Genomic DNA, 14,736 nt, shown 5'->3' with positions numbered 1-14,736 from the left:
GGCAATAATATAAAGACATTATTCTATAAAAAAACGAAGACAATATTCTAAAAAATAATAATATAAAGAATAAGTTAAGCAGAGCATTTGATTTCGAATCAATCTTCAATGTTAGACCCTGGCCCTAACCCATTAAAATTAAAGGGTGGAGAGTTGATTTTCTTCTATAATGGTTGGAATCTTGGCATTTTGACATCCTTTAAAATCAGATAATATAACTTATTATCTAGTTGATCTAGTTAAAATTTAGTTTGATTTAAAAAGAAAATCTTTAAAACAATGTATTTTTAATATTTTTTATTTTTAATTAAAATAATATTGTTTTAATTAACTTAAATTAATATAAGTTACACTCAATCATTTATCCAGAACTTGAATTGAATCATAAACCAAGGGGGTCTTATTTGCTTGAAAATCGATTGAAATCGTTATGTTAACTCCTGATTTAATAAAATTATTTAATTGGTTAGTGAATCTCAGTATTATTATAATGCAAAAGTCCAATCATATATAGACCATATTATTAAATACACCAATTATAAAGATTTCTCGAGCGGATTTTTCTTTTCATCTGACCAATTGAAAATAATCTTGGACAGACCATATGCATCGCACAAACAGGACAATATGTTCTGATATATTTTTTTCCCGTTTCACATAAAGAAATGCAAGCTTGGACACACATATTATTAAAACATATATAAAGAAAGATACCATAGGTTATATTTTTCATATTATTAAACAAGAGTCGTGCAGCGTGACTATATATTATAAATTAAGAAGACATGATCTCAACAGCCAACCGATATAAAAACAATTATTTTGGTATTTTTATATAATGAATGGTGGTGTTTTTGTTCTATAGTTGTTGGGACCTTCCCATTCATGCTTCCTTTCAAGTCTAGCAAGACTGGTACTTGACATTGAAGCTGAGAAAGCAACAAAAATAAACGCAAATTTAATTATGGATGTATAGTATACTTATGAAAACACCCAAATATTTAATTATTTGAGAGTTGGTAGCTGCTTGACAAAACCATGGGCGTAAGTTGCTCAATAATTATTTTGATTTTATTTTAATGGTTAGAATTTATTTTTTCATGTTAGGACTCTCTTTTTTTTTCTTTTTTTTCAGTATTTTCTTTTAATAATTCTAAATCCAGGTTTTATGTCTCCCAGACGTTTTTCTTTTTGCATTATCTAGTTTTCTTACCATTTTAGATATTTTTTTTCTCAAAATTTATGATTTTTATTTTTTACTCATGTGAATTTTTAAATGAATATTCATTTTAATAGTGCTTGTTATTATCCTGAAATTAAAAAAAAATAAGAAAAAAATCTTGTTTAATTTAAGAGACAAAAATATATGTAAGAAAATCCTTGAGATCATTTTAGAATTAATTTTTATATTTTCAAAATAAAATGTACATAATGGACATATATTGAGAGATAATATTTATTATTTATTATTTTTAAAATATTTATATAAAAAATTTAATTCTAAAATTACTAAACTAAGATATTTAATAAATTATCAAAACATGTCGTTTTGATCAAAATTATTTTTTATTCTTGAAATAGGAGTCAATAAGTATTTTATTCATGTTTTATTCCAAGCTAAATTAAATTTTTAACCGAGTCAGGTTAGTTCAATTTTTTCTCCATCTTTTCTTGAACTCGAACAAGTCCATGCCTCAAGCAGGCTAGGTCCTAGATCAATTAAGTCATGAGTCGATATATCGGGTTGATTCAGATTTTATAATCAGGGTTATTAATTTTAATATTTAATATAAACTAAAGTAAATATATATATATATATATATATATATATATATAAATTTAATAAAAATACATATTAAATATAAGATAAACTTTCTCATATTTTATTTTATTCTATTTATTATCAACCAAATATAATATAAAGATAATCATTTTATTTTGTGTATCATTACTAAATATAATTTTATCTTCGTATCCTGTTTTATCTTCCTTCAATTTTTATTGCCTTAATTATTTTTATATCCAAGACATGAATTAAAAGCGCACAAAATTGTGTTTGTGCTTTTTTTTTAATGTAATCATTTTATTTATTTTTCTCATTTATCCATACAATTAATCTCTCCAAAAAGAGTAAGAAATCCATCTAACTTATATCTAAATCCTTCCTTATACTATACGTCTAAAAAATAAAAATACATCGTATACGTCAATCCTTATCTTAATTATCAAATTCCACAAAATAAATAAAAATATTATTTCCTTTTCTGTGGGCCCTCCTCAAAACATATCCACAAATTACCAATAAAAATCATATTAATTACCTTAATAATCACTATTTCTCATAATTACCAAAATATCCATTTCATCTCCCTCTATAAATGAACCTCTCTTCCCCTGCGAAATCTCTCTCTCCTTTCCCTCTCTATAAACACGCAAATCTATCCTCCCTCCCCTCGTTCTCCTGCAATGGCTTCCAATGGCGTGAACGACAAGTCACTGATCGTGAGCTTCGGCGAGATGCTAATAGATTTCGTCCCGACCACCTCCGGCGTCTCCCTCGCTGAAGCCCCGGGGTTTCTGAAAGCACCGGGTGGTGCTCCGGCGAACGTTGCGATCGCGGTATCGAGGCTAGGAGGAAAGTCGGCGTTTGTCGGAAAGCTTGGTGACGATGAGTTCGGTCACATGCTCGCCGGGATTTTGAAAGAAAACAACGTGATCGCTTCCGGTATTAATTTTGACACAGGTGCAAGGACTGCTCTCGCGTTTGTTACCCTACGCGCTGATGGAGAGCGTGAGTTTATGTTTTATAGGAATCCAAGTGCTGATATGTTGCTAAGACCCGAAGAGTTAAATCTTGAGTTAATAAGATCTGTAAGTTTGGTTATTTACAGTCTTAATCTTAGTTATCTACCATGTTTATTCTTGTAATGATTCAACGTAAAATATTTGATTTTTATTGCAAGTTTTTTTGAACTGTGGTGAAAATTAATCTGTTATAGGGTTGGTGGCATAGTTAAGAATATGACCCGGAGGTCAAACCTGTCCAAGACCTGGTTACTGGCTGGCTGAGTTAACCCGAGTCAAACCTAAACCAACGATGTCGTTTTTTCTTTCAAGTTTTTCTACTTCCTCTAATGCATTCGGCATTAAGCCCTGAGTTGGCAGCCCTAGGTCAGCGAGTTAACCAATCGACTATGGTTGGTGGCGGCTTTAGTTAAATTTTTAATTTTCTTACCGTGGTGAATTTTGTGGTGGATGGTGAGTGGCAAGAGATTTTTTTAGGGGGAGTGACACGTCAGCAATGCCACAGGGGTGGGGCCCGGTTGCATCTCAGTTGAGATCTCAATTAGTTGCAAGAATCATGCAGTGGATCTCTCTTTTTCATGTAATAAAGGGGGATGATAATGTCACCTGTGGTGACATAAGACCTGAATGATTGGAATTGTGTAATTATAATATTCGAAAAATATTTTAAGGGAATTCACGAATTTAAAATATTTTCTATAACATTTTAAATTTATTTTATAATATTTAGAGTCTGGTAAAATATTTTTTTGGAATTTCATTTGTTAAAATTTTTCTCATGCACGTGTGTGAATTTGTGCATACAGGCTAAGGTGTTCCACTATGGATCAATAAGCTTGATTGTTGAGCCATGCAGATCAGCACATCTAGAGGCAATGAAGGTGGCGAAGGAAGCAGGTGCATTGCTTTCCTATGACCCAAATCTGAGGCTGCCATTGTGGCCATCAGCGGAGGAGGCGCGTGAGCAGATATTGAAGATCTGGGACGAGGCAGATCTGATCAAAGTCAGTGATGTCGAGCTTGAGTTCCTCACTGGAAGTAATAAAATTGATGACGAAACTGCTTTGACACTTTGGCGTCCTAGCTTTAAGTTGCTCTTGGTCACCCTTGGTGAAAACGGTTGCAAATATTACACCAAGGTGAGTAATTACAGTTCAGTCTTTCAGTATTTTGTTTCTTCTAATTTTTTGATGTTAGGTGTAAGCAATGTTGTCTATTACAAAATTTTGACTTTTAGCTGGCATAAGGGTAGGTGATGAATTTAATGACTGTCTATAATGCTACTTGCTAGTGGGGTGTTGGATCTGCCATGATTTTCTCTGATGTGGGACCTTGTTTTCTTTAATTACGGAACCAAACCTGATTTATTTAATAAGGAGTTTGAATCTTTTGGGATTTTATGAAATGACTTACTATTTAATTAGAAAGAACCAGGAAAGGTGAAGAAAGTTTGATCCTTGACCTTTAATCTATCCCATGAGGCAGTCCTCAGTAATTCTTTTCACGATGAGTTGTTTTGTTCCCTAGTCTAGGTGTAAAGTGTTAATCTTGAAATTATGATCAAAGCTTTTGTGTCTATGACGTAATCAACAGCATGAATCATGTTTGGAATTTAACAGTGGTCAAATGAGCATGCCATGGAATTGATAAAGAAATGCTTTAACGCGGACAAATCTATTGGCTAAGCTCAGATACCACGCATGCCAATTTGTGCGTGTTGTCATTATTTTAGTCAAATGCCCCAATCAGCACAATGGATGTAGTTGCCTTGTTTATTATATACGGTGGTGGGCGGGTGCCTGTCCCTCTCTGCATGTTGAAAGTGAGTTTCGGCGTGCATTTATTTAAGCCCTAAGCATATAGGAGTGAGGCCATTTAGGTCACAGTCAAGCCTAAATTATTAACATAAACTTGATTGCTTGCCAGGAAGATGAAAGCTGTTGTATATATGATAGAATGATGTGACCACGGTGTTTTGGATGATGAATTTCAAGCTGTTAATATCATGATCTGGATTAATTGATTATGGAGATGAAACATTTTCTGGAAATATGGTTTCTTTTGTAAAAATTGAACAGGGCAAATACTTGAGTTGGTTGTTTATGGCTTACAAAAATTTTCTTATCGACTCAATTAGATCGGAAACTCGTTCTTGTTTTTGTTGGGGTTACAAGATTGGAAACTCTTTTAAGTTTATCATAAAGCAAACTTCTTTTTAGGGGGCTTCCGAAAAGTCAATGCTTACTGTGTTATCTCTGCACCAAACTAGCTGTTGCTGTATCTCCCAACAACCCATAAACCAAAAGCTAGGGCTACGTCTTTCCTGGTATCATAGAACTGCATGCGTATATGCAATTTTGGTGGCATGCTGTGTATTATTTGATCACCAACACTAAAGTTTTTTCTTACACCCCAACAACTGAAGACACCGGTGCACCAAGAATAGGGTTTGTGTCTTACCTAATGCCTCAGGGTACTCAAGCTTTGTACCACAAATAGTTGTAACATGTGAAACCCTAATGTTAGGTGAATGAAAAGGATCCTATTTGATCATAAATGGTCTTGATTTGCCTAATACTGAATTATTCTCAATTGGTTTGTTGGAATACAGGATTTCCATGGAACTGTTGAGGCTTTCCATGTCGAGACTATTGATACCACAGGTGCTGGTGACTCATTCATCGGAGCACTCCTTTGCAAGATTGTTGATGACCAATCTGTGCTGGAGGTAAATTCTATAAGAAACCGTCTCTATAATTAGATCCTGAAGCTGGTAATGAAAACTATTTTTTGGGAATTATTTTTTTTGAAAATAAACGCAGTTTTAAAAAAATATTTGACAACAAAACACAAGAATTTGAAAAATAGCAAAAACAAGGAAAAAAGCGCAGTTGGGAATATTTGGGAATTGCGGTTTTTCGCTGATTGTGTTACTTTTTTATGCTAGAGTTATTTTCTCAAAACTACTACCTGTAAACCGAGTTCTTGGATTAATATCTCTAATATTATAGATGGAACTTTTATTTGCAGGATGAACAGAAGTTGAGAGAGATACTAAGATTTGCAAATGCATGTGGAGCCATCACAACCACCAAAAAGGGCGCAATCCCTGCCCTCCCTACCCCGTCCGAGGTCCACAAATTGCTGAACGCATCAAAGTAGACCTTTTTTTTTTATTATTATTTTTATTTGCTCTGCAGTCCTTCGATCTTCCCTCTTTGCTTTTTTTAGGTCTTGTTTCTCTGGTTTAGGTTGCTTGCTATTCAATTGAAGAGCGGCTTCAATCTCAAAATCTCACCTTTTTTCCCTCTTCAATGTATTTTGATGAAAAAGACTTGCTGCAAGGTCTTGCCAAATAAAACTCTTCAGCGGTTTTTGCTTTCTCCTCTCCAAGTATTTAATCAATGATTGATTCATTAATTTGATTTAAAAGTTACATTTATAAACCAAACTTCAAACTCCAAAATAACTGAATTGGGCAAATTTCAATATCAAAATAACATATTAATATTTATTTAAAAAGAAAAACTAGGTTTCAATCTTCTACAAAAGGTTAGAAACCAACTAGGTTTCAATCCACTCAATCAAGCAGCCAGGCCGCGGGTTGACTCGGTAAACTTTAAACCTGGGGGCATGTATAGCAATACTGCTCCGAACATGAGATGGCAGTCCGTCTGTTTTAGGTTCTTACTGGCTTCTCATTCAGCCATAACCATTGTATGATTCATCACGATTTGTTCATTAAATTTGCTCCTCCACCTGTTTGTTCATCAAGCAATTATCAACGTTGGCGGGAAACATTCTAGCAAGCTACATGTTAAAGCACTCATCGATAGGATAGGCGATCCAAGACTCATACAGTAGATATCGTGCTGGAAATTCTTGAAGACAGATTGCAACTCGGTGATAAATGAATGTACAATTGGTTTAATCACTCCATACATTGTTCATGGAATCTTAACCATCGAGCTGAACAGAAGTTTTGGAACCATAAATACAAAATTGGTATACAAGGAGAAAACAAGTGCAGCAGATTTGAAATACCAAGCACGCAGAAGAGAAATAGGAGGGAGGAAGAAAAATCGAATCCGACGATAACCCCATTAAAATTCCGCAGAACCAGGTACCCGGGGGAAAGGAATTGCATCTCTTATATTTTCTAATCCAGTAGCAAATTGCACGAGCCTCTCAAAACCAAGTCCGAAACCCGCGTGAGGAACTGGCCATACACAAACACAAGAGATCACAACAATGCGTGCAGTAACAGATTTTAAGCTATTGAGAGATATCAAGGCAATCAAATGAAAAAAAAGGAAGCAAATTCCCAAGCTCTCCTGAAAACTCCAAATTGTATGCGGTATGCATTCTTTGCACCATTGAATTCAATCTAGAAACTATCATTTGCACCACTGAATTCAATCTAGAAACTATCATCAAACCTCATGCTCAAACCTCTGCAACTTAAGAGAAAATGTTAGCTTCAAGAAGTGAGATTTCTAACCTGAACCATAACGTCGCAAATCAAGATACCACCAGAAGCTCTCCTTGTTCAACTTTAACTCATCTAAACGGTCTTCTAGATATTCAAGCCGTTCCTCTCTTTGGCTTCCACCAATAAGTTCACCAACCTGGCAAATAAACAATTTATTACATGATAAATTCTACCAAGGCAACATTTCTTAAACTCCCTACCCCTTGCTACTTCTCTGGTTTTTCCAGGATTAGGAATAAATATTTCATTTTCACATCCCAAACAAGTAACAATGACGCAATGTGAAATAAATCATGATGGCTTCTTGCTCTTCATCATCTATTCCGCTGGGAACAGGTCCATAAATGCTTTAGACTATTACAAGCAATAGTTACTTGACAATCAAAAAACAAGTTAAAATGGAATAAGGAAATGGAGATTTACCCGAGGAACCAGCATGTCCATAGCAGCAACAGTTTTCCCATCATCATTTTGCCGCATATAAAATGCTTTGATGTCCTGAGAGTTTTAGATCAAAGAGCCACATGACACGAATGTTAATTCTGGGAACAATACACACTCCAATGTATTTTTTTAGTTATTTTAGAAAAGTGAAAGAATATAGACCAGGTAGCTGTCTGTTGCATACCTTTGGATAATCTCTGATTATGACGGGGCACCCACCAAATGCCTCTTCAGTTATATAACGCTCATGCTCGCTTTGCAAATCACATCCCCATTCCACCTACAAATTGCAGGGGATCTTTATTAGGCAACAAAATACTCAGTATAATTTTCATTTATCATTTAAGGAACTGTAATTTTGCTTAACAGATTACTAAAGCAGTTCCAACCATAGACAGATCAAATCAATAATTCATTGTTAAAGTTTTAGACAGTTAATCTACAACTTCGATTGGCTTGAATCGCAGGTCTTCCTGTTTTAATCAATAAAAAAAGAGACTATGATGCCTGCCATTTTGCCAAATCAGACAACATTTCATTACTGTAATGAGTCCAGGCTTCAAAAAGTGATCCTGTCATCACTCGGATGAAACAGAGACTGATAATAGTGGCTCTTATTAGAAACCAAGATCAAGAGGAAATTCAAAGGGATAATCAACATATATGCATCACTTTAAGGTCCTACAAGTATAACTTTTTTTGGGGCTATCCAAAGAAAGAAATTTAAGAGAAATATAGTTTCTACCAAGTCCAAGCAACAATTAGTAGCAACAGCTAGCAATAGTCATCTGAGAAGTCTTAATATTGGGGCTAGTATGTAGTACCGGGAATTCAAACTTCTTTTTTGCTTTCAGAAGAAGTTCAACTGCATCAGTATAAGTCAACTGAACAAAGTCTTTCTCAGCCACATCCTGTAGATTAAAACAAAGAAAACTGTGTCAGAAAAATATGGAAAACACATCCAGTGCCAAAACAACAAATCAAGAAGGGCGTCATGAAACAACATAAGTGGAAGGTATGAAGCACATGACAGAACGTTTGAAGAAAAATAGGTTACACTAGAGAGCTCATACAGTCAATCGATCAATGATTCCCTTCTCAATCCAAGTATTGAAAAATTCCATGTCTTCCTTGCAGTTTTCAAGTATATGTTTCACCTTCCACATAAAATTTTTGTCAGTCAATTATTTGATGAGAAAAATATGCAAGTTTGTGTGTGTTAGTGCCTATGCAAGCTTTCCTTTAGCCATATGTGTTAAATTAACAATAGAGAAGATGTGAAAAGCAACATACTACATACTGGAGATAGGCAGTGGCACAGGCCATGTCGTCGGTCAGATCAGCAAATGCAAGTTCTGGTTCAATCATCTTAAATAAAGAAACAGAAAAATTATAAGAAACTTGGATAGTGCATGATCTGGAAGAACCAAACTTATAGACAAACTAACCCAAAATTCAGCCAAATGCCTTGAAGTATTAGAATTTTCAGCTCGAAATGTGGGACCAAATGTATACACCTAAAAGATGAGAAAAATTGTACGATAAGAAAAGGTTCAGATAGTTTTTCTTTACCATCTGACATTAAAATACTGAAGAAAGCATAAATGAAATATATACATCTGAAAGAGCAGTGGCATATGTTTCAGCATTGAGCTGGCCAGAGACTGTCAGAAAAGCTGGTTTGCCAAAAAAATCCTGAGAAAGAATGAAGGCAATGAAAATTAAATCAATGGAGTTCAATAACACTACAGTCATCTTGCCTAGCCTGTTTCCAAATTAAAGCAGAAATAAGCTCAGTTTAGGGTGGGGGAGCATAGTTCTGGGGCCAGCACTTACAAGTTTCTTATTTTCAATACTGGTCTAACATAAAGGTTTGCCAAGGACATTCAATTTTCAGATGGCTAAAAAGATGAACTTTGCTCCTTATGAAACCTTTTTCTGGCAGAAAGAGGAAAGGAGGGAGGGACATACTATATTCAGGTCTACTTTAGAGCATAATAGTGAGAAAAGGCATGCTCAACTCACTTGTGACCAATCAATTAAGCCATCCTTTGTTTTTGGAATCCTATCCACCGGAGAATTAGCAACTTCTTGAGAGCCTGGAATCTGTTTGTGAAAGTTAATATAGAATATCATGTTTGGCAGCAGTTTTAATAACCTGTGGCAATATTAGTTACTGATAGAATTATGCATAGATTTGTCAAGTAGATTCTATCCTCTGCTACATTATATTAGCAAAAATCATGCATGGTTATGTATTTTAAGAGATTAGTTAGATGAGATTGAAGCAAACCATGTAAACCATATTGCAGCTAAAAACCTGCTCTGTCTGGACTTCAAACAGTTTAGCTTTAACCATGTTAATGGTCCCACATTATTGGTTGATAGAGAATCAAAATCTATTTACCAATGAATCACGAAATGCTATGGTTCTTAAGGATGATTTCTTAATTTATTCAGGAGTAATTCGCAGGATCATGCACCTTTTCTTTTCCAGTTAAATTTCCTAGTTTATACGGGGAAAAAAAGGTGCAGCTGGTTCAATCCAGCCTATTCTTGAAATAAACAACTCGCACACACTCCCTTTCCAAAAAAAATCAATACACCAAGGACTACACTTAGATTTATTGGATTTGTTGCTAAAATATCGGTATTAAACCCGAAACTCCCGGCGGATGACCAATGACCTGAGGAAACGAAAGAATCGGTTATATTTTTCATACGATCCCCTCTTCTTTTATAAATCTTATAGACAGACTAATTCTCAGTGTGCTTTTCAGTATTTTGAAAATAATGTTTATACAAGAAAATAAAAACATATGAATTTTAAGAAACTAAAATAAAAAAAGTAACAATCAGAAGTCATAAACAACTTAAGCAGTGCATACCAAAGTAGTCACACAGAACTGCTCACCGGCCCCTTCACAATCTGAGGCTGTAATAATAGGACTTGAGACCCAAACAAACCCATTTTCTTGGAAAAACTTGTGAGTGGCATATGCTAAAGCATTCCTCACCCTTGCAACCTAGAATCAATTAGCATTATTTACAAAGATGAGCAAGAATCAGGAACAATAAAGCTACATCGAAAAAAAAGGAAAAAAAACATGTTTGCCATATTAAGTGGTAATGTCATATATGACTGGAAGGTACTAAACCCAACCAAAAAGTAGATTAGAAACAGGCAGCAGAACCATACCGCACCAAATGTATTTGTTCTAGGACGAAGGTGAGCTTTAGTTCTCAAAAATTCTCTGCTGACCCTTTTCTTTTGAATGGGATAGGAAGGATCACTCTTGCCAACCTATAAGAAGAAAGGAGATTTCGGGTGAAAACCTTAGAGTATAATCACATTTTTATGTAATATGCAGAATAATACTCAAATGCCAATGGAGATCACATAAAACAAAAGGGAATCATATCACACCATACCAAGACCCAGGTTTCCCAATTGCTTGTCATCCAGAATATCATTGAGGATAGAATAGACATGACATCGATGATCCCAAAACCTCAGAGTTCATTTAACCCCCTTATCACTGTTTATAGTTTTATGCAAGTACAGATTTACAGCAATTTATGTGTCACATGGAAGGTGGAAAGTGAGAAAGCTTGAAAACTTCTATTTGTTTTTGTGAACTCTTTTTTGTGCCCAGTTTCTCCCTGCCATATGTTAATTTGCCTCATCTAACACTCCAGTCAATATAAATTTGCAAGTTACAGTTTTAAGGTCTGTAGTTTTTCAGTAATTCAGGGGTGGAGGGATATTTAGAATTGTAATCTGTACAAATTTCTGGTGCGGTCACTTACAACTTGTTAAACGCATGTTATTATGTATTGATGAGTTCATGTGAAAATTAGCTCCCTATCTACCAAGAATGCCAAGAATATCATACCAAAATAATTTTGTTGACCTTCAGTTCCACCTTTTGTTTTGATCCTTGGCTCTCCACCACAGTTCCTTGCACCAATATTGATGCGCCAGTTGTTATCAACCCAGATTCTACCTATTAATAAGCTCCAAAGCTTGAATAAAGGTAAGGTGACAACAATACAGACCACATGTAAGATGAATACATCATGGTATAAACATATTATGAGAACTTTTGAATTTTATGTAATAAATCAATGGAGCTTAACATTTTTGAAACAGATTTTCATTAAACAAAAGAAAGTGAGCAGAGGTACACTTGTTCCTAGTTGTTTACACCATGGAATAATTCTAAATAAAATCCCGAGAAGAAAAGGAACAGGGAAAGTAAAGGAGGTATTCATAAACAGAGTAACACTCCAACTTTCTAAAAAACTAGAGTTGGAAAAAGAAAAACTAGAATTTCATGTTTAAATACAATATTTCCATCTGAAGAACCAAAAAACTAATTTTTCAAATTTGCATTGAGTTTGTAAATCATATTTTTGAGGTTCTTCGCAATTTTTCTTTACAAGTTTTTCATTCCAAATGAAATAAAAAACCCCCCGATGAATAGCACAGTGTTCTTCTTTTATATACAAGCACTTTTACCAGTGTGAAAAATTAAATTTTTATTATTTTATATTTGGTTCGTGTCATGAATTTGTAAATATTTACTTTTTTTCTTGTTAATAAGTACAACTTTTTCATGATAATTTTTCATTTGAAAGAAATAAAATTACTATTTTATGATTAGATTGTCTCAAATACAAGTATTAAGATGATCATAGGAAATTAAGGTTTCAATTTTTTTATGAAAAATAATTAAAATCTTGACGTATTTCTTTTTTTTCTTCCTGTAGAAAATTTATTCTCTGTTCTCAAAAAATGAACGTGTTTTCCAATTTTTCATTGAAAAGTAAAAATTAAAAAAAGAGAAGAAAACTGAAAATAGAAAAGGAAAATGGTTTTCTGTTATTGGACAACCCCTAAGATGTCAAGTCCAAAGCGATTATGTTCCACTGCAAATTAAAGAATTAGAAAATTTATATGCATGACTTTATTGTTTATGGTAATAAGACCTGATCATAACCTTCAGCCTCCAATCCCATTACACATTGCATGTTTGATAGGCATGAACCATCATTAACCTGTATATGTTTAATAACAGACATCCCCATCAGCTTATCATAGTTCAATTTAAAACAACTTTATCATAGAAATCACACGAGTAACCACCATTATTACCTCAATAAACGTAACACTGCTCTGAACACGAAGAGTACGAACCCAACCCATCACGACAATGGTCTTCCCTACACGATCCAGCCCTTCATCTGGACCACCCTTTATATCAGCAATCTTCATCTTTTTTCTAAATTCTCCAACTCTATTTCCCACTTCACTCTTCTCCTTCTCCAAAAATCCCACTTTTGCACTCTCATTAGACTGTAGAGCTCCAGAAATCACACTGCAGAAGAACCTCCGGCGAGGCATACCTGAAAGTTGAAAAAAATGGTGGAACTTTGGAGGTATGGCATGAGGTTTTGTTATTGTTTTGAGGATTTCAGGGAGGTTACTAGGGTTTGATTTGGGGTAGAAAGACAGCAACCGAAGAGTAGACCCAGGGTTTAACCGGAGCGAAGTAGCTGGTCCTAAAGCAGCAGTAGCCATATGGTTCTTGTTTTTTTCCGTGAATAGAATTTTATTAGTCACTAAAGTATTTTAAACAAACTAAAAATGGCTTTTGATGTTATTCCATGGAATCCCCTGCAATATCAAGCAGAAAGTGATAGTATCATATATTCATCAAAATAAAAAAAAGATTTCGACTTTATACAAAGGATCATGTTTGGTTCACTCAAACAATGTCATTCCTTAGTTTAATGTTCTTTGCTTCCCTGGAATCAGGTAGTCAAATCATTCAAACTTCCATCATCAATTCCTAAGTAAAACAAACATTACTAAAGTAAAAAAGATAGAAACTTTATCCAAAAGGGTCGTATTTGGTTCACTCTAAGATTGAAAATGGAATAAAATCTCACTCCAATTCTTTGTTTAATTTTGTTTAGTTCACTGACATCAAGAATTACATTCCTTTCTTATTCCATCATCAATTCCTAAGGTTAAAAAAAATATACAGACAAACAAATATTGCCTAGATGAACAAACCGGAGCATCATAAAGAATAATAATAATTAAAAAAAAGAAACTTTACAGCTTAGAAACACGAAGAAATGGACCAAAAAACCAACTTTACCAAATACTGGGAGAACCCAGTTGGTGTCTACTGTGTGGTACCGTGTATGTGGTGTGAAGATGAAGTACTATGGCAACTTACAGCAATGGAGTATTGAAACTCACCTGTTACGACAGATAGAGAAACATGAGCGAGGGATTGTATGAGTGCTGGCGCTGAGAAAGAAGGGAATCGTTTGAGTGGAATGGGATTGGGTTAATTGTATAGGGAGATAAGGCCTTGATAGTTGATGGGTCTACACTCTACACTCCCTTGTGAGTTCCTAAAAGAAAATAAATTTTTTTAAATTTTCTTATTTTTTTCAAAGGAAAACCCTGTTTTGGGATGGGAACAAAAATGTTGGAGTATTGTAATAATACTTTGTTTTATAGTTATAGTACCTAAATTGTACTTTTATTTATTTTTATTTTTTAATTACATATTAATTAAAACAATATATAATTTAGCATTCGTGAATTAACAAATAAACCCAAATTATAATTATTTTAAAAAGTTTTAAAACATGTTGATTAAAAAGTTTTTTTTTATAAAATTGAAAACAATACCATTTTAAATAATATTATTTTAATAATAAAAAAATCGGTTCAAAATAAAATCCAATTTAAATCCACGTTCATGAAGTGAACTCATCCTACTTTGTGGTGAGCTAAGAATTTATGTTGGTATAAATATTTTAAAATAAAAAATATTTTCACTTGGAAATTGTATATTGAAAGTTAATTTGTAACTTTTTAACATTTGAATGAAGAGTTTTATATAAAATAGAAAAATGACTGGAAAACCAATTCACAAGTGCATTTGTTTGGAAAAGAGGTTATTAACAAA

At 33.9% G+C, this 14,736-nt stretch overlaps 2 protein-coding genes across 2 annotated transcripts; one reads left to right on the top strand and one right to left on the bottom strand.

Annotated features, from left to right (window-relative positions):
* The first annotated feature begins 2,382 nt into the window (after nt 1-2,382).
* LOC133673489 (probable fructokinase-4) lies at nt 2,383-6,186 on the top strand. Its single transcript, XM_062094337.1, has 4 exons — nt 2,383-2,871; nt 3,612-3,944; nt 5,417-5,533; nt 5,836-6,186. Exons 1-4 carry the CDS (start codon nt 2,467-2,469, stop codon nt 5,965-5,967), a joined length of 987 nt encoding a protein of 328 aa, XP_061950321.1. The 5' UTR covers nt 2,383-2,466; the 3' UTR covers nt 5,968-6,186.
* A 489-nt stretch (nt 6,187-6,675) lies between these two features.
* On the bottom strand, nt 6,676-14,174 carry LOC133673488 (asparagine--tRNA ligase, chloroplastic/mitochondrial-like). Its single transcript, XM_062094335.1, has 16 exons — nt 14,016-14,174; nt 12,900-13,421; nt 12,734-12,802; nt 11,638-11,748; nt 10,941-11,045; nt 10,630-10,767; nt 9,767-9,847; nt 9,359-9,436; nt 9,190-9,258; nt 9,035-9,109; nt 8,815-8,898; nt 8,566-8,652; nt 7,926-8,021; nt 7,721-7,795; nt 7,307-7,433; nt 6,676-7,024 (listed from the first exon to the last, which is right to left on the bottom strand). The coding sequence occupies exons 2-16, from the start codon at nt 13,323-13,325 to the stop codon at nt 6,909-6,911; spliced, it is 1,737 nt and encodes a 578-aa protein (XP_061950319.1). The 5' UTR covers nt 13,326-13,421; nt 14,016-14,174; the 3' UTR covers nt 6,676-6,908.
* Between the last annotated feature and the right edge of the window lie 562 nt (nt 14,175-14,736).

The sequence above is a fragment of the Populus nigra genome, chromosome 14, assembly GCF_951802175.1.
Source record: "Populus nigra chromosome 14, ddPopNigr1.1, whole genome shotgun sequence".
NCBI lineage: Eukaryota > Viridiplantae > Streptophyta > Magnoliopsida > Malpighiales > Salicaceae > Populus > Populus nigra.
The sequence above is the reverse complement of the archived record's forward strand: the minus strand, read 5'-3'. Positions and strand labels throughout refer to the sequence as shown.